The 21,827-nt window shown below is 39.7% G+C and overlaps 1 protein-coding gene across 1 annotated transcript; it reads left to right on the top strand.

Moving 5' to 3' along the window:
* The first annotated feature begins 658 nt into the window (after positions 1-658).
* On the top strand, positions 659-18,073 carry LOC139477176 (eukaryotic translation elongation factor 2-like). Its single transcript, XM_071259729.1, has 15 exons — positions 659-766; positions 2,424-2,638; positions 2,847-3,043; positions 4,005-4,231; positions 4,436-4,681; positions 4,931-5,044; positions 6,406-6,544; positions 11,721-11,916; positions 12,352-12,490; positions 12,618-12,737; positions 14,038-14,289; positions 14,524-14,733; positions 16,181-16,363; positions 16,509-16,641; positions 17,565-18,073. Exons 1-15 carry the CDS (start codon positions 764-766, stop codon positions 17,756-17,758), a joined length of 2,568 nt encoding a protein of 855 aa, XP_071115830.1. The 5' UTR covers positions 659-763; the 3' UTR covers positions 17,759-18,073.
* Positions 18,074-21,827: the final 3,754 nt, after the last annotated feature.

The following is a 21,827-nucleotide window of genomic DNA, read 5'->3' as shown; positions in this document are numbered from 1 at the left end:
TAAGTTATTATGTAAGTAACGGTGTCCCAAACAAATGAAAGCAAATGTGTTTAAAAGGCACTAGCTTCTTATAGGTAATACATGAACAAATATGATAATTCAAGTTTCAACAAGAAACCATGCAAATAATTAATCTTTTTGTCATGATAAACAATTCATTATATGTTCCAAAAATATTAGTGTGGTCATATTGTCTTTTTGACTCTAAAGGGGGCGTATGATAAACGAATGGTCTTTATTGAGGTGATATTGTGATCACTTCCCAGCCTATAGTTAATGTTCGGGATGTTCCAAATTAATACAAAATATAATCACTGCTTACAATAGTACCGTGGAGTAATACGTACATGTGATTACTAAATGCTTAAACTTGCCTAAACTTTCGTTTTGATTTTCTTAGACACATTCACAACTGACACCGTCACGTTCGCGTGCAAGGAATTTGACTTCATTGGCTGTTACTAATATCACGACTCCATGACGCATCAATAAAGTACATTGTGAATCTTCTCGTTAAAGTTTCGTATTTTTTCTTCGAATGCAGACTATCTTTTAATGCCACAAAATATACAGAATCTAATAATAAAAAAAACTGAAGTTCTCGTGTTTCCTCATATATCTTATTCTGCTGTTCCTCCTAAAACGTGGCACCGGAAATTTCACAAGTGACGTCACGTGAGCAAGATTCAGCCTTTTCCATTCGGGTTCACCGAAAAGACAACTTGTCAGAAAGCGGGGTTGTCTAATCGAAACTCGATCCAAGATGGTATGCTTCATCCTTTTATATTTTAGCAATATAATGAAAGTTTATGCATTGATCAATCTATTTGCTGAGTTTAGATGTACTAAAATGTGTATTTTGTTAGATATGTCTGTCCATATTTTCTTGTGTTGTCAACATGGCCATATTCTTACACAACATACGGACATGATCAGTCCATTCGATTTAGATGTGATCGTACTCTGAAAGATATGTTGGCAGTGACAACTAACATACGGAGAGCGATCTGTTAATTATTTGTAATTATCAGAGCTTTGGAAGGATATATTATCATAAGTGACACATAGTCAGATCACAGGACTGCGTAATGTCTGCCCCAGTCATACTGTTATCCTGTTTTGGCGTTATAGGTATATCTGCGTAGTTACTCATTTACATACATATATGTTAAAAAGTTATATATCGCAGTATTTCTATGTTTGGAAGATGTACAAAGAAACATTCACAATACGAGACTTAAGTTTTGTGGCTCTTAAAATTAATAATTATTGCTTCAAAAGTGCCAATAGGTCAATGACACTTGTTAAAGTTGCTCTATTGATGATTAATACAAATTTTCCACGTGAATCGTAATAAACAGTTTGAATGTGTTTAAAAACACACAACCAATTCAATAATTTTAGTGAAACATCAATGTCAGCTGACTGCAACTGGTTTGGTCAATTTATTAATACTATATAATAGTAGTCCTAAAACTGGAAATTGTTACAGCAAAGAATGTTTTAGAAGCTTACAGTGTAAAAAGAACCCACACCATGTTGACATTCTAATTTATCAATTTATTTGTTGGAGGTTTAGAAACAGTTGAATGCAAGCACTATCTTGAAATGTAGTCACTGCCAATTACCTAGAATCACTGTTCAAACCAAAGCATGAGATCAAACTGCTTTTGTCATTAACCCGGTTTTAAAGTTACATTTAAGGTGTCCTTCGATTAAATTACTTAAGCCAAAAATCTGGGTAACCCTGTTATTACCACTGGTATTTATTTTGAAATTATCAAATCAAGTGAATTAGCCATGCTGTTGGTCCAAGGACTTATCTAGCACTCTCATTCTCTTACTACCCATGGCAGCATTTGGGGAAAAAAACTCTTTTCAAAATCGATATTGACCTGGCATTCAAAAAGTTCAATGCAATTTTGTAAAACTGAGCATTAAAAAATCTTAAATCCTCTTTGTTGGTCTTGTCAAGCTTGTCACCTCTACAAAGCCATAACATTAGTAATGACTTACAAAACGAGTAGGGAAATTTTCATCTCAAACTGGGAATTTGTACTGACAAATTTGGAGTTGTGGCCAAATATCAACCTTAGGAAAGGGTCAGATAAATCCCTGCTGTGCATCTTTTGTTTGCTGTTGGTAAAATTTATATCCTAAAAAAGGTTCATCGGATTATGTCCCTTGATTTAAACCAATCGGAATTCACCTATGTGTCATGCTTCTATATTCCAAACATGCATCTGAAAGACAGTGGCTTTTAATATGTTGATATCAGTTTGCTCAAATATTTTTGTGCAGGTGTGTCCCATAATTTTCAGTTCTTGTCCTACATGTCAGGTCAGATTCAGGTCAAATATATGTGGTAATATACCTACAGTTAAACAGCTGTTTGATACTCTGTATCTTCATATCTTTTTTAGGTGAACTTCACTATAGACCAGATCCGTGACATCATGGACAAAAAGAAAAACATCCGTAACATGTCTGTGATTGCCCACGTCGATCATGGCAAGTCTACGCTGACAGACTCTCTGGTCAGCAAAGCTGGTATCATTGCCAGTTCCAGGGCTGGTGAGACCAGGTTCACCGATACCAGGAAGGACGAACAAGAAAGATGCATCACCATCAAGTCCACGTAAGTTGGCAAATTTCACAGTTGCTTAAGTTTTGAACCTTAGCACAATGTGCATAAATTTTTGGAATTTGAGTTGTTACATAGGACATTTCAAATAAGTGTGAAGATGTGAAAATGGTATTTCATATACCAAAATATATTATACAACATTTTTTTGGGCCTTTTTTTGTGATGACATTGGGATAAAGTATGAATGTTACCCATTCAGTGCCATCTCCCTGTACTACGAGGTTGCCGACAAGGACACATGCTACATCAAGAAGCCTGACAAGCAGTGGGAGAAGGACAGCAATGCTTTCTTGATCAACTTGATCGACTCCCCTGGCCACGTGGATTTCTCGTCTGAGGTCACAGCTGCCCTCCGAGTTACTGACGGTGCACTAGTGGTTGTAGACTGTGTTTCAGGTCAGTGAATTTGACATCAACACTTGTATCCATTTGTTTTATTCTGATCATCTGTATGACCATGATGACTGTCAGGGTTTAACCTATTTGGTATTGTGGAGCAAATAAGTCTCCAGTATCCCTGTCATTGTTGCATGAGTGGCCATGGTCCCCAGTAGTCACACCAATGGAAAGCTATGTAATGCGAAAGAATCTTTCTTTTCATTTCATATATGAATAACTTCCAATCTCTTCCCTAAAAGTTTTGTTGGAAGAGAAGGCATTTTTTTATAACCTTGACCTAAAAGGGGCGGGGTATGTAATTAAACCAAGGAAGTCCCTCCGTCCTTCCAAGGACATTCTTTTGAACATCTTCTTTTCATTCTTTTCAAACTTGGTGAACACTTTTTATACCTATAGGAGAGGTGCAGTGCAAGGTTTGTTTTCAATATTTTGATTTCTGAAAATAATACAACTATATTTCATTTTTTTTACTTCAACTATTTTTACTGACACATTTGTACAACCTATGACTACAAAACTAGTCCATGGATTCTTTTCAAATTTAGGGAACAGTTTCCATGCTAATGGAAGAGGTGCAGTGAAGTTTTATTTTGATACATGTATTTTCTGAAAAAAGGATTTTTTTCATGTTTTGAACTTAAAACATTTTCTTTCGTCAACATTTGTGCGACCTATGACCTAAAAAACTACTTCATGTTTTCTTTACCAATTTGGGTTACAGTATCTTTACCAATTGGAGAGGTGCAGTGCAAAGTTTGATTTTGATATGTGGTTTGTCTTCTGTGAAAATATTGCTTTTTCATGTTTTGAACTTAAAAATATGTTGAAGTCAGGAGTATTAGTGAGCCCTGCTTACTATTTGTTGTTTTAGAAGTTTCTAACCTTCTTGTTCCTAAGTATGCCTAGTGTGTGCAATACTGTCAGCTCATGATTATTAGCATGGTTTTATTTTCTGCAGGTGTGTGTGTGCAGACTGAGACTGTTCTGCGTCAGGCCATCACTGAACGTATCCGGCCTGTTCTGATGATGAACAAGATGGATCTGGCCCTGCTGACACTCCAGCTGGAGACAGAAGACATGTACCAGACCTTCCAGAAGATCATTGAGGACATAAACGTCATCATTGCCACCTATGCTGGAGAAGAAGACCCAAACGACCCAGACAACTTTGACAATGACCTCCAGGTAAGCATAAATTAATGCGTCATGAACACTTTTGACAAATTGTAACAAATATTTCTTACATTACAACTCGCCAGTGGGATGCTCATGATATACTGACTCGCAGCAGTTTGTCATGTCATGTTAACATAAGCACCGTTTATGCAAATGAACGTAAGCTGTAAATTAATATCGGCAGAATTAATAGTATCAAAAACTATTTTGCAGATCAGTCCCAACAAAGGAACAGTAGGGTTTGGAGCCGGTCTTCACGGCTGGGCTTTCACCCTGAAAGACTTTGCCCGCATGTATGTGAGCATGTTCAAGATCGAGGAGAAGCAGATTATGAAGAGACTCTGGGGTGACCAGTTCTACAGCAAGAAGGAAAAGAAGTGGTACAAGAAGACAGAGCAAAGCATGCCAGCTGATGCCAAGAGAGGCTTTACCCAATACATCTTGGACCCTATCTACAAGGTGAGAGGAAGATGCAGCAGAGCCTTTCTGCACTATTAATCAACAAAGGCAATCTGTCCGAAACACTATTGAGACTATGAGCACAAACGTCAGTCGTGGGAGGAATATATTCTTCTTGATGTTAATAACAGAAAGTTCTACCCCAAAACTTCTTCTTTGCTGTGATAGGGGTCATCAGTAAAATCATGATCTATTGAAGATATGAATGCAAAATTAAAGCTAAATTAACATGTTTTCTTGTATATTCAGGTGTTCAAAACATGCATGAACGAACCAAAGGCTAAAGCTTTAGAGTTGGTTGACAAGCTGAAGGTGACATTAACTGCTGAAGAGAGAGAACATGAGGGAAAACCACTCCTCAAGGTGAGAAAACAATCTTTTGCCACATGTCTTTTCAACATATTGTCAGAATTTTGTTTGTATTGCATTGTACCTGGCACAGGTCTTCCATCCATTCTTAACTCCTGTTGACTAAGTCGTACGACTGAGACTTATTTATGTCAAGAATTCTTGGTCTGATTTTCATTGATTGCCAGTTGTACCAACTGATAGAAATTAACCTGAAGAGTGATATCAGAATGCCCCCAAATCTACTGGCCTTTAGGAAACGTTTAACACGAGAGGAATTGAGTGGCTAGGGGCTAGTGTGATCCTAAATCCCTGATCAAGATGTTTGCCAAGTGATGATAATTATCCCCCGCCCCAACGAAGTTGGCGGGGGATATAGAAATGGGTTCTGTGCGTGTGTGTGTGTGCGTCCCAAAATCGTTTCCGGAGCATAACTCAGAAACCATTAAATATTTCTCTACGAAACTTGGCATATCTATCAGACTCATGCTGAACTGGTGCCTTTTGCTATTTAGGAATTTTATAAATTTTTATTTTTTACGTTTCCATGGCAACAAGTTTGACTTAGGTTCTATAAGGGCGCTGTTCGTAAGGGTGCTGTTCGTTTCCGGAGTGTAACTCAAAAAAACCCCAAACCATTAAATACTTTCTTACAAAACTTTGCATGTCTACTAGGCACATACTGAACTGGTGCCTTTTGCTATTTAGGAATTTTATAAATTTTTATTTTTACGGTTTCATTGCAACAAGTTGGACTTAGGTTTTATAAGGGTGCTGTTTGTTTCCAGAGCGTAACTCAAAAACCATTAAATACTTTCTTACAAAACTTTGCATGTCTACTAGGCACATACTGAACTGGTGCCTTTTGCTATTTAGGAATTTTATAAATTTTTATTTTTACGTTTTCATTGCAACAAGTTGGACTTAGGTTTTATAAGGGTGCTGTTTGTTTCCAGAGCGTAACTCAAAAACCATTAAATACTTTCTTAAAAAAATTTGCATGTCTACTAGGCACATACTGAACTGGTGCCTTTTGCTATTTAGGAATTTTATAAATTTTTATTTTTACGGTTTCATTGCAACAAGTTGGACTTAGGTTTTATAAGGGTGCTGTTTGTTTCCAGAGCGTAACTCAAAAACCATTAAATACTTTCTTACAAAACTTTGCATGTCTACTAGGCACATACTGAACTGGTGCCTTTTGCTATTAAGGAGTTTTATAAATGTTTATTTTAGAATTTCCATTACAGCTATTTTGACATGACCTAAGAGAAATCGTGGGTCAGTTACCTGGTTTGGGACCATAACGTGTTAAAATGGCGGGGGATATAGATGACTTCGTCTACTATACGCTTGTTGTAATTCCATTGTTCCAGACCTTCATGAGGAAGTGGCTCCCTGCTGGTGACGCCATGTTGCAGATGATTGTGTTCAACCTGCCCTCTCCAGTGACGGCCCAGGCTTACAGAATGGAGCTGCTGTATGAAGGCCCCCTTGATGATGAAGCTGCTACAGGTAAACGACTACACACTCATAGAACTGCCCGTGAAGATTCGGGTTAGAATTGGTCTTCAGCAACCTATGCTTCCTGTAAAAGGCTACCATGCTTGTGCGGTGGGATTGGGTGGTCAGACTCACTGACTGGGTTGATGCTTGTTATCGTAGCCCATTTGCGTATGCTCATGATATCTGGATTGTCTGGCCGAGACTTGATTATTTACAGACCGCCATCATTTTGCTGGAATATTGATGTCTGCTGTGTTAAACAACAAACATGCATAGAATACCATCTCATTTCAATGTCTGAAAGGCCACTAAACTGGCATTAAACGGCAGTTTAGTTCAAATCAGATCTTTTACTCTGCACAATACTTCACTGCATGAAGAACCAAGGACACCTCCATAGGTTGCACCATAAGAAGTAACCCATCTAACGAAGGCTGCTTGGGTTCTTGAACTAATCTGATGTAGGCTTTCTCAGCTCAATTTGCAAATTTCAATCTTAGCAAAATAAAACTGCTGCAGAGCACAAATATAGTACACACTTCTGTGCGTGGCAGGTGTGGTGCTCAGAAATGACAGGATGTATAAAATATCCACAATATTATAGCACAGCTGCCATTTGGCACTTTCTGATATTTGTTTTTGAAATAGAGGTCTTGTATGCCTGTCTGTATGCTTCACTTGTAGCGAGTTTATAAGCCTCGACTCTGATTGGCTGATCAAAATGTTCACCTGATGCCACCTATGGAAGGCTGTTATTGAGGAAATGTTTGTTCAGATAAACCATAATGTTAACAGAAATTTCTTTTACCCAAAGACAACTGTTAAGTAATGTAAGTGGTGCTATTCTACCATATCCCTTGACTTTTGATTTCCTGAACCAAATGAAAGAAAGTGAAGCTAATTATTTCTTATTTGGCTAATATTTTACTTATCCTGCATTACTCCTTAATGCGTTCACTGCTTACCTTATGACAACAAAAAGACGGCGTACAGCGATGGTTTTGGGTGAAAAAAAAGTTGTTTCACATTCCACTCCTTTTTGTGTACGGACCATCGCTTTTGTCATGTGACCTTGATGACAAGTCACCTTCCTCACATCACTACCTGTCGCTGTAAATACCAAGGCAGGGGAAGACATGAGACTGGTAAACACTGAAGCATTGGACAGTCACGTCTGGGAACTCCCATTCGTCCCAATTGTCGATACCCACGTAGGCGGGAGACTGAGTTCTTCTAAAACAGATTCATTCTCAAGGACGATTACATACTCAACATACTATGTCACGGTTTCCATCTAGGTGTAGTGGTAATCGCACCATTGACAACAGCTCCTCCTCTTTGGAAGTATCCAAGAAAGCAACATCTGCCTTTTAGATCCAACATGGACATATTGTTGGTGAAAAGAGCTGTAGAGATTGTACACACCCAAAATTAACCAAGGAGGATCCACAATCTCTCCCGTGTTCAACAAACGTTACCTGAAGCGTCTCACTTTAAGATTGCTCAGAACCAGCATCATCCATGCTCGACTTGCAGGATGCCTACCTGCATATACCTATCCATCCCTCCAACCACAGGTTCCAGTTCACTCACAATGGGCAGTTCTCCCATTTGCCATTTCAGTGGCCCTGTGTCTGTTTACACGAATAATGAACCAATAACTGCGTTTCTATACCTGAAAAACATTTGGTTCGAGTCATACATAGACGACTGTCTCCTGTGTCAACACATACCGACTTTAGTACACCATCAGGAATTTACCTGACGGCTGCTGTGTCCACCGGGATGGATAATCAACGAGGCGAGTTAACTCTATCTTCTCCACTCCAGTTCATAGGAGGCCTGTTCCAGAAAGACCTGGATGTCCTATCAGTACCGAGGGACAGATGGCTAAAGATTTTACGCCTCTACACTACACCAACCATGCACACTTCACCAATGGCAAGTGTTGCTAGGGTTATTAGCTTCAGCACAGGACTGAACCAGCAGAGGCCGATTACAACTGCGCTCAGTTCAACAATCCTAAACCCTTGCATCAGGTGCCAGGATCCACTCAAGGCCATCACTCTACCGGTCCAACTAGGCCTTACTTCACATTGGTGGACGGTAGAGTCCAATGTCTTAGGAGCCTCTTTATCTGGGTTAACCCCAAAACTACACCTGTTCGTAGATGCCTCCCTTCATGGGTGGGGTGCCCATCTGCAAGGCCAAACAGCTTCAGGACTACTGTCCGGCGCTCATTGAAAATGGCACATAAACAATCTGGAGTTGGAAGCGTTAATTCTGGCCATCTCTCATTGGCAGAATCAGCTACAGTCCTCCCAACTCACAACATCCTAAGACAATCAGGGAACAATGCACAGACATTCAGGTTCTTCCGTCTAGTGGATCGTCTGGAACCACAATTCTATGTGGATAGAATCTGAACATAATGGCTGATGCATAATCACGTCCAGACAGGTGATACAAAAGATCAAGGAGACTAGGAATCTTGCTCTGACTTTGGTTGCGCCCTGCTGGCCGGCGAGAGTGTGGTTCGTCAAGCTCAGGAGTCAAGCAGAAGACAATCCACTACCCCTGCCACAGTGGTCCAACCTACTCATCCACCCTCACAGCAAATTGCCTCACCCAATGCCAGACAGGTTTCGTCTGCACGCTTGGTTCGTCTTAAAGCCGGTAAGGGCCATTCGGCACAGGCAGCTATAGTTATAGCTCATCGTCTCTCTACAAGAGGATTATACGATGACAAGTGGGGATCATTTGAGACTTTTTGCAAGGCAAAAAACCAAGACCTTACGACGACGTCACCACAATTCCTTGCTGAATACCTCCTACATTTGCGTACCAAGAAACTCTTTAAAGGTTGCACCATTGCTACGTATTGTTGGCTGTTCTTGAAAATCGCAAAATGACCAAGGTCCCGGAACTGCCGCCCCTACTTCGCCCATATAGGCTTGAGGATCAGAAGGCCAAGTTCCGTCCCTCTGCTTTGGACTTGAACGTGGCACTTCAAGGTTTGCGAGGACCCCCCTTCGAGCTTCTCTATGCATCCTCATTTTATGACCTCTCTAGGAAAACGGTACATCTTGGTTTGTGCTGGGATTTTATAGCAAAAAATCAATTACCATGCCAAACCGATCGTTCCTTCACCATCCCACCTATATCGAAGATTATGGGACTCGAAGATGGTGAACTTCTCTTGTGCCCGGTGCGAGCACTTTGAGTTTTCATCTGCCATTCCAAAACTAGGCAGCGGTTATTTATACCGGTATCGCCTACATCTAAGACCAAAGACGCAACACCATATTTCTATGGTTACGAGCAGTAATCCTTCTGGCTTATGAGATCGCCAAACTTGATCTTCCAAGAGCGAATAATCCTCACGAGATCAGGGCGTTACATGGTAACTATTCTATTAAAACAGTCATGGAAGGATGTTTTTGGATGTTCGACACAGTTTTCGCTAGTCATTATCTTCGTGATGTTGCTCTTGAGGACGTCGAAGGCTTGCAAAGTTTTGGCGCTTTGGTAGTAGCCCAGCAGGTAACTACTGTATTTTCTTGAGTATAGTGCACACTCAAGTATAATGTGCACTCTCTTCTAGCAGATTCAGTATTTTGGAAAAAATGAAAAGGATATTCCTGTAAACGAACAGGTGATGAGAAACCTGGTCAGTACAAATTTGAAATTAGAGATAAAAAAAAATCACCGGACATGTTGATTTACCGCTTAAATTGAATTTTTTGTTCTGCTAGGTATTGTTTTACACCCAGGGATTAAGATTACCTTGTGTATTTTCCCGTAAACTAAGACAGAAACAGCAATCAGCTGTACACACGTTTTCTTGGAATCTATTCAGTCAAGACACACCCAATGATATAACTTTAGAGGGGTTTAATGCAAGGATCGTCAAAAATTGTATCAAACTATTTTTTTATCAGGAATAATATATTCCAAGATCTTGTTACTTTAGTTGCAGTTTTTACTAAATATATTAAAAATGATTATAACCCTAAGCGATAGCTGATCGCTATTGCCGGTTATTCTTTTTCACATGGAACCAGTTTGACCAGTCACCGTCTAGGCTTCCGCGCACATGATCGTGAGAACTGTGTTAACATAGAATCATCAAGCTAAAACAAATGTGACTTTTCACAAGTCAAAGTTTGGCATTTATGATACATGTATCCATTCTCTGTCAGCTAAAGGTCGTTTCAAGGTGTGGTTGCTGTTAATAACTTAGTTGTGCCATCTTCCGATCACTTTACAAACGATTTCGCCGAAATTGTTTACATGGTATTTCGGGTGTTACATGCTCACGGTAATGTCTTTCTGTTGGAGTAAAAAAACATCAAAACTCATTGCGTGTATAATGCGCACCCCCTTAAACACAGCTGTATTTTAAAAAAAAAAAGAGCGCACTATACTAAAAGAAATACGGTAACCCACGACACAAATGATAAACTCGCCCTTTTCAGAGCCAGTCCACTTCAATGCAAGTCGTTGGCTCGCCCAGTGGATAAATTAAGACAAGCTTTTCTACCAGGCTTTGGTTCGATGACATAGTAGGTAAAGAATTAGTTGTTTAGTTATTATTTCTTTACTAAATATGTATAGGGATCTACCCTATATTTCCTACATTCCTTCTGTAAGAAGATTGAACGAGCCTAGTTTATCTGAGCTTTTTCCGTCTCACGGATTATTGACAAACGTGTTGTTGGTTTGGAGTGTAAATTAAGTTTTGCACTTTATGAAAGTTTCTTGCCTCCAAACGGTCTGATACAGATGCATTAAGGAGTAATGCAGGATAAGTAAATCTAAATATTTTTTTACATTTGTGTACTGATCCTGCATGACTACATTTGAGGACCACCGTCACAGACTTGCCTTCCCACTTTGGCCTCAAACTTCAAAAGTGTTTTTTAAGCTTGGGCAACAGGCAGCGATATGGGGAAGGTGACTTGTCATCAAGGTCACATGACAGGGGAGATGGTCCGTACGAAAAGCAGGAGTGGAATATGAAATTTTATTTCTTCACCCAAGACCATCGCCATCAGCTGTCTTTTTGTTGTCGTAAGGTAAGGAGTGAATACATTAAGGAGTAATGTAGAAGTATACAGTATTTAATTTTAATAAGATTATATAATTGCGGCAAATTTTGAAAAGGTTATTTGCTTTTATTCAGGCATCAAGAAGTGTGACCCCAAAGGCCACTTGATGATGTATGTGTCTAAGATGGTACCCACCTCTGACAAGGGTCGTTTCTATGCCTTTGGACGTGTCTTCTCTGGCACTGTTGGCACTGGACAGAAGGTGCGCATCATGGGACCCAACTATAATCCTGGAAGCAAGGTTGATCTGTATATCAAGAACATTCAGAGGTGAGACGTCTTGGAATGATGACACCTTATTCTTCTCCTAATGGCAGCTATTGCATAATGAATTAATATTCCATGAAGATGAAAAAAAAGTAATTTAAGAGGACCTTATCATCAGTAACTGTGTGTCACTTTCAGATTGAGTGATTTTCTAGGGCATTGACTTATTGTCCTCCCAAAATGCCCTAAAGATCCAATTTTTAGTGATGTGGAAGAATGTCCGGTCAGAGGTTGATAGTTTTGAAATGTCCTTATGTCATTTCTCTCCTGCTAAGTCACTGATACTCTTATGATAGTGTTTTGGGTTTATTTGGTAGACAGTGAAGTTGTTTTTCTTCCAATATTGAATACACACATGCATTTACAAATGGAAGATAGTGCCACAGTGCTATTTGCTGTGATGTTGGTGGCTGACCTTAAATGCCTTGTTTTACATAGGACCATCCTGATGATGGGGAGATACACCGAGGCCATTGAGGATGTACCCAGTGGCAACATCTGTGGTCTGGTTGGAGTTGACCAGTACCTGGTCAAGACAGGAACAATCACAACCTTCGAGAATGCCCACAACTTGAAGGTGTGTTAACTTGTCCAGACTTTAAAACGTGTATGTGTGTGTATAGAAAATTAGTTGCATTGTGTGTTTGAAATTTTGTCATTTAAGTTGACCGCTTCAAGTTAACTTGCAAGATTGTGTTATTCAGGTGATGAAGTTCTCTGTAAGTCCCGTTGTGAGAGTAGCTGTTGAGTGCAAGAACCCTGGTGATCTGCCCAAACTGGTAGAAGGTCTCAAACGTCTAGCCAAGTCTGACCCCATGGTGCAGGTATGTACACATTAAAAGTATCCTTTTCTGTAACAGTGTTACCTAATTATCTACTTTTGCCTGCAAGCAGAAATATTACATCTAGCTCTCATTACAATATTTGTGGTCATGAAGTCCAACCTTGATGGGATTCTGCTTTAGACTTGGTACTGAACAAACTGTGCTTGTTTCACGAGGCCATGAAATGGCTTAGGTGGTCACGCTGAGTGACTTGAGTTTTTGTCAACATAACCTACAGCTTTTGAGATTGGATCATCAGACAATCCAGTGACTGTCATCAGCGTCGATTCACGGAATTGGGATATGATGACATGCATCAACCATGACAAGCGAGCCTGGCCACCTGATCCCATTAGTTGCCTCTGACAACAAGCATGGTTTGAAGACCTATTCTAACCTGGTTCTTCCAGGGGCACCTCAATATCATCAAGTCTGACTATGTGGCACTGAGTAGTATCTAGGAGATAAACATACTGTGTTTTCAATGTAGGAACCAAATGCGCAGCGTGGGGTTTCAAATGTTAAATTTAGCGTGGTTAAATCTACAGGTAACCTAGCTCTACATTGAAAACACAGTATGTTTATCTCCATTCTACCATGACTAAATAAAACGTGAACTCTTTGGTGTTAGCAAATATACTGAGTGAAGCGGTATGGGTTGAGTTCAGTGTTTTGAGTGGGTTATCAATCTGAATTATGGAATCACCAAACAAAATATGGTGGTGTATATACTCAGCGGTTTGTTTATACTGTAATACTTCACTAGAACATATGACAGGCATTGAAAGCATATAAGCACGGCAACTTGGTAAGCTAACATGAGGTGGGCATCCCTAGAGAAAACAAAGCAAGCTTTGCAAGGCATTCGCTCTACATCGTGTGTCACCATTATGACGTCATATCGCTCATTGTGACGCAAAAGATATGACGTCAGTCGTATATATCGCCAAAATTCCAAGCTCTGTTGTCTCCAAAATGTAAATACATTCCCTTTGTTGATTTCTGTCGTGTTTTTCTGCACGAAATGTATTGCCACACATCCTTTGAATATTGTAGTAACCGCATCTGTGCATTTTGTAACCTGTAATTGTAGATATAATTATTTAAATATGCCTACCGACAATGACTGAAAATAGTTCTATTCTATGAATATAAGCTTCCGCGATGATGCGGCCGTCAAACCAGCTGTTTCAATCAGAGGGGGTTTAATGTGATTTAATAGCCTCTGATTGACCAATCAGAATCAAGTAAATTCCAAATTCATGGTAGAATCACACTTAATTAATGTTGTTGTTTCCAGTGTCAAATTGAGGAATCTGGGGAGCACATTATTGCTGGAGCTGGAGAGCTGCATCTGGAGATTTGCTTGAAGGATCTGGAGGAAGACCATGCCTGTATCCCTATCAAGAAGAGTGACCCAGTCGTTTCCTACAGAGAAACGGTTACTGAAGAGTCAGCTATTACCTGCTTGTCCAAGTCTCCCAACAAGCACAATCGACTTCACTGTAGAGCAGCACCTATGACAGATGGTCTACCAAAGGCCATTGACGATGTACGGTTTTGCTCTGTTTTATGTAACAGCAGTACATAAAAAAATTTCCTCCATTTTCTGCTCATGAAAAGTGAAATAAATTTGCAGTAAACTCTTTGAGTATGTTGTAGATAATCAATTGTAATTGTATGTGTCAATATTAAGAAAGATATCTGGTATTAATGAATTAATGCTTGTAGGAAATTTTCAGTGAATTCTTTCATCTGATGTAAACCTATTTGTTTTCTTTTCCAGGGTACCGTTTCACCGAAACAGGACTTCAAAGAAAGGGCACGTTTGCTTGCAGATAAGTACGAATTTGATGTGACTGAAGCCAGGAAAATCTGGAGTTTCGGTCCTGAGGGAACTGGCCCCAACATGCTGGTGGACTGCACCAAAGCTGTTCAGTACTTGAATGAAATCAAGGACAGTGTTGTAGCAGGATTCCAGTGGGCCACCAAGGATGTGAGTTTTATGAATTCAGGCTTACTGTTTACTATCGGTCACATCCATGTATCTTTGCATGATTAGTTTCTAAATGTACCTAATGAGCAATGGTACATGACAAGTATGAGTGCAATAGTGTTTCTTACACACCCTATAATTGCTCCATTTTAGCATTGAATTGAATTATATTTTGACTATTCTCATGATCGCAGTGTTGCATTAATACACAACACAACGGTCATGAATGATGTCAACTGGTTGACGGCTTACTGCTTACTACTCCTACCTAGTGTGACCTCCACAGTAGCTGTGGATTATCAACCATTTGGGAGAAAACGGCTAAGATGCTGTCAGAAATGCTAGAAAAATACTTTTGGCCCTGTAAAAAATAAGTATTTTTCAGACTGTTGCCATTGAAATATCTTAAAAGCAACACATGTGCCTGAATAAGAAATCAGTAAAGTACAAGACAGATCTGGTGGCACAACATGGTCAAGTTGTATTGTGTGTGGCAGTCAGACATTGTGAGCTAATCAGGGCTTACTGTAAAAGGTTTGTGGCAAGACGTTACATAACATTTTATCTCGCACATGTCAAAGGGTTAATCAATGCAGCCTTTGATAGTATCACACAGAAAGGCTGAAGGTCACATTTTGAAGAAGAATGTCAGTTCCCCCAATGTGAAGGGTGTAGATATCAACCTTGTTGCACTAGTTGTCAAACCTTTGTTTGAAAGCACAGATTCAGATACTTCGTCAGCTGAGTCTAAAGAAATCAGCTGTAAAACAACTTTTTTAAATACTTTTCTATTTAGAAACCCCATCCTTCCAAGACTCATCCCATTTTGTATCTTTTGACTATGCCATAAGCAAATATAATGCAGTATCTTAATTACTACCCTTTCCACACATATTTCAATAAAGAACAATAACAGCAATACTTAAAAACCACCCACAGCTCAGGTGATGATTGTATGGGCAGGTGTGAGGTTATCACCTCGGGACAGGTGTCCCTCAGGTTACAAGCTGTTTCATACATGCATGATAACACAGCAATAACTTCTAAGTTTGTGTTCATTTTTACCTGTAAAGTTAATTTTATGGCTAATTATTGTGTAGGTTTGGATAGTGTAGATTTGCGTTTGTGCGCCTTATACATGTCCTATAAAAGTCAACTATGCTTGCGTTAAGTGGCGACTGATGGTCAGGCTTGTTGACTTGGTTGATGGATGTCATCAGATCCCAATAATGTGTGGATCGATAATCACAATCTCAATCACGGTATTGTCTGGCCCAGACTTGATTATTTGAAGACCGCTGTCATATAGCAGGAATATTGCTTAGGGGGCATTAAACAACAAACAAGTCGGAACATTGAAATTGATAGACCATTTCAATCTCCGATTACCAAAACTTTTCTGTCTTTGTTTGGAGTTTCTTTTATCATTGTACATTTCTGCTTGCAGGGAGTTTTATGTGATGAGAATATGAGAGGTGTACGTATGAACATCCAAGACGTGACTCTCCACGCTGATGCCATCCACAGGGGAGGTGGTCAGATCATCCCAACAGCCAGGAGAGTGTTCTACGCCTCTGCACTGACAGCTGAACCCAGGCTCCTTGAACCAGTCTACCTTGTGGAGATCCAGGTATGGTCAATCTTCACTGAAGAGCTAGCAGTGCTTTTAAGTTTACATTTTAGGGGTAAAGTTAAATTGGTCAAGTTTTAAAAGTAGTAAAAAATACTTCTGTCATGATATACGTCTCCTTTCAAAGTCACATGGTTTGTTACAGTGTCCCCGTATAGCTGCCTCTGGAATCTTTGGTGTGTTGAACAAACGACGTGGCCATGTGTTTGAAGACAACGATGTTACTGGCACCAGCATGAGCCAACAGAAGGCTTACCTTCCAGTAAACGAGTCATTCGGTAGGTTGATGTTATAATGCATTGGCCTAGTGGCTAATTGTTTGTTGTCAATCACTGGTTTGTCTGGTCCAGACACGAATAGTTACAGACCGCTCTCATATAGGTGGAATATTGCTGAGTGTGGTGTTGAACAACAAACATGTATAAAAAAAAGAACTTGCTAGTACATGTTAGTCACTTTCCCCAACTGAAGACAATTGATTTCTTCCTCGATGCCAGTCTCTAGATTCAAATACTAAAAGGGAAAGCCACAGGGACCCCAGCACCAACATAACTACGAATGCAGTATGGATATGAAATGGAGTATGTGAAGATATTGCATGAATATGAATTATGCTTATATGGAAAATCTGTAGTGTTGCCAACTGTCGGATTACAGTATGCATTTCAATACAAAACAATGCCAGATACAAAACTATATAAGCCTTCAAATATGTTAGAGACATTTTACCTGTGAAGATCCAGGTTAGAAGAGGTTCTTCAGCAACCCATGCTTGTTATAAAAGGCAACTATACTTGTCATATGAGACAAGACATGATCAGGGGGTCAGGCTCGCTGACTTGGGTGATGCATGATGCGTGTCTCGATTGTGTGGTTCGATGCTCTTATGTCCCGACTCCGATTATTTACAGACGCCAGTTTTATAGCTGGAATATTGCAGAGTGTGCGGCATTAAACAAGAAACAAATTAGAGACGGTTAACAATCTGAAGAAATCACTAGCGAACCAGACAAAATACATATAACTGGGAATAGCTTGACAACTCCATGCTGAAAATTTCTTTTTAAACATAATGTATATGAAAGTAAACTTGGGGTATGATTTGCAAGAGGATAAGATAAATCTTATTTAACTACTTTTTCGATTTTTAACCAGGCGGCCTCTGTCCATATTAGTCATTCTGTGTCTTCTTCCTCCTCAGGTTTCACATCAGCTCTACGTGCAGGAACAGGTGGTCAGGCCTTCCCCCAGTGTGTGTTTGATCACTGGCAGGTAATGCCTGGTGATCCTTTAGATCCCACTTCCAAGCCAGGTGTCATTGTACTGGAGACGAGGAAACGCAAGGGTCTCAGTGAGACGATACCACCACTCGACAAGTACCTGGACAAGATGTAAATTATCGTTATCCTTTGCTTCAACAAACCTTCACACATGTATTTACTTGTAATTTAAATTCTGATCAATGGTACTGGGACATGAAGCAATTTTATTGCTAACAACGTTGAAAAAAAGTGCTGACCAAATATATGAATGTTCACAAACTCTGGAATGAGGACTTTAGCAAATGTGGCCAACTTCAACAAATCCGCTTTCTGATGTCATCTGACAGTTACAACACTTGCAAAATGTTTGCAATCTAGAAAGTGATGCTTACTCAACATCACATTTTAAGAGAAAAATGAAAAACCTGGAATAAATTGTGCTACACTACCTCTTGTGTTTCTCTTGAATTTGGACAGAATTGTAAATGTGTCCAACAGCTTGTTACTCCACAAAAAGGTCGTGAGTCAAAGAGTTCCATCGCAAACATCCCAATCTGGATATTTACATCTGTGTAGACCTGGCAGAGCTAGCAGGCTTACCCTTCATGTAGGTGTATAAAGTACACCTACATGATGCAAGGCCAAGAAAAGATCCTTCTCATGTTGGTCAATTAAGACCAGCTACAATCAGTCTTCAGGTGACGCTCATTTTGAAGATGGTGGATCCATTCTGTCCTGGCTGATACGCTGATTTTAATGTCGTGACCAAACAGGCAGACACAATTGAGACGCCATGATGGTATCCCATGTTGAAACAACAGGGACTTATAACGCAAAACAATAGCAGCTGCAAGATACATAGTCACACTCGGTCTCGGTATACTAACTATACTATCGACGAGTACCCTAACAGCCGTATTTGATATTGAACTGTCGCATTATGGGGAAAGGTGTGACGTCATCAAAGCTGCCAACTTGAGAATGAACATCCAGTTCATGTGAAGTACTGACAACCTGTCGGAACATTCCGTGTCATTCAGACTTTTGGTGCCCGTTTCTTGATGGCAAAAAGGAAGAGTGAACACAATGTGACAAATATTCATATTTTGTGAATAGGTTTCAACCAATCAAATACTTGTTTATGCTGATCTGCAAGAATTATATTGAGAACTGCGCGCCAAAACGTCTCTTCATTCGAGAAAACCTCCTTTAAGTACGAAACCTATTAGGTGTTCGATAAGTAATATCCTGTCAGAACACCCCACAGTGGCAACATATTCAGAAAACAGTTCGAAGAATAAAACTATCTAAAATGTTTTTATAGTTGTCATTTTAGCGACCCAGGAGTGAGGGTCCAAGAAACGTGACACCTTGCATTTCTGTTTACTTGGAACTTATCAGAAACAGCTGAAACTGTTGGAGAATGTGGACCACCACAATGGTTAATGGGAAAGTATGGAACAAAAATCAAATTGTAATTTCAAGTCTTAAAAACTTGACACAGTTAGGAATCCTCAACATTGATTATACACAATGTGTGACTTGTTCATGTCCGTTGGAAAAAAGCTTCTAGTCTATAAGAAAAAAATGGAATTTCTGCGTAGGAGGTTTTGCACAAGACCATTTTGGTTAACAGGAGTCGGCAAAGTTTAAGAAATTGTCAGTTGTGATTCTATTTGACCCTAAAGACTAGTGTAATCAGCCTGTAATGAGGTCATATCAACTATGAATCCGCCCACAAATATTTTTACTTTTCCACCCATTAGCTGATGTAATTCTTTTATCAGGCAATGTTCTGGTTTCCAGAAACATGTTCTCTAACAGTGCTGTAACATATTATTTAGATGTAAATATTTACATTAGTGGTGTCAAAAGATGTGGGGTTGTGATTTTTTTAAAGTAATCTGAAATGGTTTGACTTGGGTGTTCAAGTGTCCTGACTTTAGGTCATGCACTATTTTTATTTCCCCTCATAACACTCCATCTGCAGGAGCAATTGGTGTATCGAAGAGAAACCCGGGAAAGAAACTTACAAAACCACGACAGAGTTAAGTCCCTTTTCATTTCTGACATGGGCGTGCCGTCATTTCATATCGTCAGTTGAGGGATATTGTAATGAATGGTGAGAAACACGCTAACTTGGATGAAACATAATTACTGTTACTAAATACAATGTCAGCATGATAAAAATACGTTTTTAGACATCGTTATGAGATTCAACACTGAAATGTTCCCACTGCATATTGTCTTAAAGAAAAAATAAATTCCATTATGTGAGCATATATGTTTAAGCGGCCTTATGTAAATGAGAATTAAAATAAGGAGGTACATGTTGTAACTCTGCCTGGCTCTCGGCATAAATGGGATAAAACGAGGGCTACATTTTGCTGAGCGATTTGTTAAGTGACGAATACTTATGTCCACAAACTGTATCCGAGTAGGGTATTCATGTCAACGGGGATTATAGTCACGCACGCACGCACGTTCCTGTATGCACAGTGAAAGGCATTCGTATTCTTTGGTGTATTCGTGAATTTTCCGTAGAAGGCGACTAACGGTATCGGGTTGTCAGGCTCGCTGAGTTTGATGATGCATGTTATCGTATCTCAATTGCGTGGATCGATGCTCATGATATCAATCACTGGATTGTCAGGTCCAAGCTCGATTATTTACAAATACCATAGTGTAGATGTAGGGGAAAATTGCCTGAAAATATCAAGAAACGCCCACGATGGTCAATACTGCCCATGTGCCTTAAAATCTTTAACTCGTTCACTCACTATATTAGTTTTATCAACATCGGAACAAAAAAATCACTAGCACAGATGATACACAATTCATGCATGGATATTCAATGTTATTATGTCTAGCTGAAATATGTGTACATACCATTTCCAGTGTCTTTAGCAATAACGATGTTAATAATAAAGCAATAATTTCCTCGCTGAATGGCTATTATAGGCTGGACCACTCTAAATATTGATATTAATATAACTACAAACTGTATCCATTAAAAAAAGAAAACTTCAAACAGACCGAGACCAAACTTTATATCTTTATACAATTTTATTTTTCATTTGCGTGATGTGGTTTATTAATTAAGCACGCGTGAAACACAATCTGTGTCAGCTCTTACAGAACGCCCAGCACCTGTTGTAACTGACTGGTCAACCCTGCATGTACGTGGGAGACTTCGCCATTGAACTGAGGGCATTACATAAAGAGGACGTGCAGGAAGTGTCGGTGCATGGAGACTCTGCACCCTCATGCATTTGGTCTTGCTAATGCTTGGCGAATACATGTGATGTGGTTAGGCAGTTCGCTTTGGTTGTAAGTAAGAATATTTATTTCAGCTCGACGAAGCCTTAGATTCATTTCCGTGTCGTGCTTTAAACCACTGCATTATATTATTTTCTCGGCGTAATGTGTGCGTGATTAATGAGCTTTTCGGAAACTTTCCACAAACAGCATCTTTTTCAGCCACAACGTGTGTGTTCGCTTCCCAATAATAGGACCAGATATGAAGCCGGTTGCTGGTGACTTGTAAACAAATGAATACACTGTGTATCGCGTCAAACAATAGTTTTCAAAACCAAGTAAATACTGTCAAATTTATCAACATGAGGTGACCCAAACTATAAAGTCGTTTAAATGTCAATTTACAACTTAAATTGTCTGTTCTTCTAGATTAAATCAGTTGTTTCGCCTCGGACACAAAGTCGGTTAGTAAAAGGCGACTATGCTTGTCGTAAGAGGCGACTGAATGGATCGGGTGGTCAGGCTCGCTAACATGGTTGATGCATGTTATCGTATCCCTATCGTTCATTTTTGGACACATGTTTGTTCTTCAGGTGTGGAGGATTTCCACGCACATCATTGTTGCCACGTTGTCACCGCCAAATATGTCCATCTCCTTGATGTAGCTGACGGCAAGTCGTTCATGGCGACTTCGGTACAGCCTGGCTTATAAGGCCTTACTCTCATGCTTGTCACCCATACAGTCGTAAAGATCCGGTCTTCAGCAACCTGTGCTTGTCGTAAGAGGCGACTAACGGGATCGGATGGTCAGGCTCGCTCACTTGGTTGATGCATGTCATTGTATTTCAGTTGCTTAGATCGATGTTCATGATGGCAATCACTGGATGGTCTGGTTCAGACTCGATTATTTTCAAACCACCGTCATATAGCTGGAATATTGCTGA

This window comes from Haliotis cracherodii, unplaced genomic scaffold (assembly GCF_022045235.1).
Source record: "Haliotis cracherodii isolate W230 unplaced genomic scaffold, xgHalCrac1.p SCAF_1, whole genome shotgun sequence".
Taxonomy (NCBI): domain Eukaryota; kingdom Metazoa; phylum Mollusca; class Gastropoda; order Lepetellida; family Haliotidae; genus Haliotis; species Haliotis cracherodii.
Note: the sequence above shows the minus strand (reverse complement) of the source record. Positions and strands in the feature narration are given on the sequence as shown.

Excerpts from the sequence above, each read along its gene's own strand:
- LOC139477176 (XM_071259729.1), top strand. Across the intron at positions 2,639-2,846 it reads TGCATCACCATCAAGTCCAC|TGCCATCTCCCTGTACTACG; the intron begins GTAAGTTGGCAA and ends TTACCCATTCAG. Across the intron at positions 3,044-4,004 it reads GGTTGTAGACTGTGTTTCAG|GTGTGTGTGTGCAGACTGAG; the intron begins GTCAGTGAATTT and ends TATTTTCTGCAG.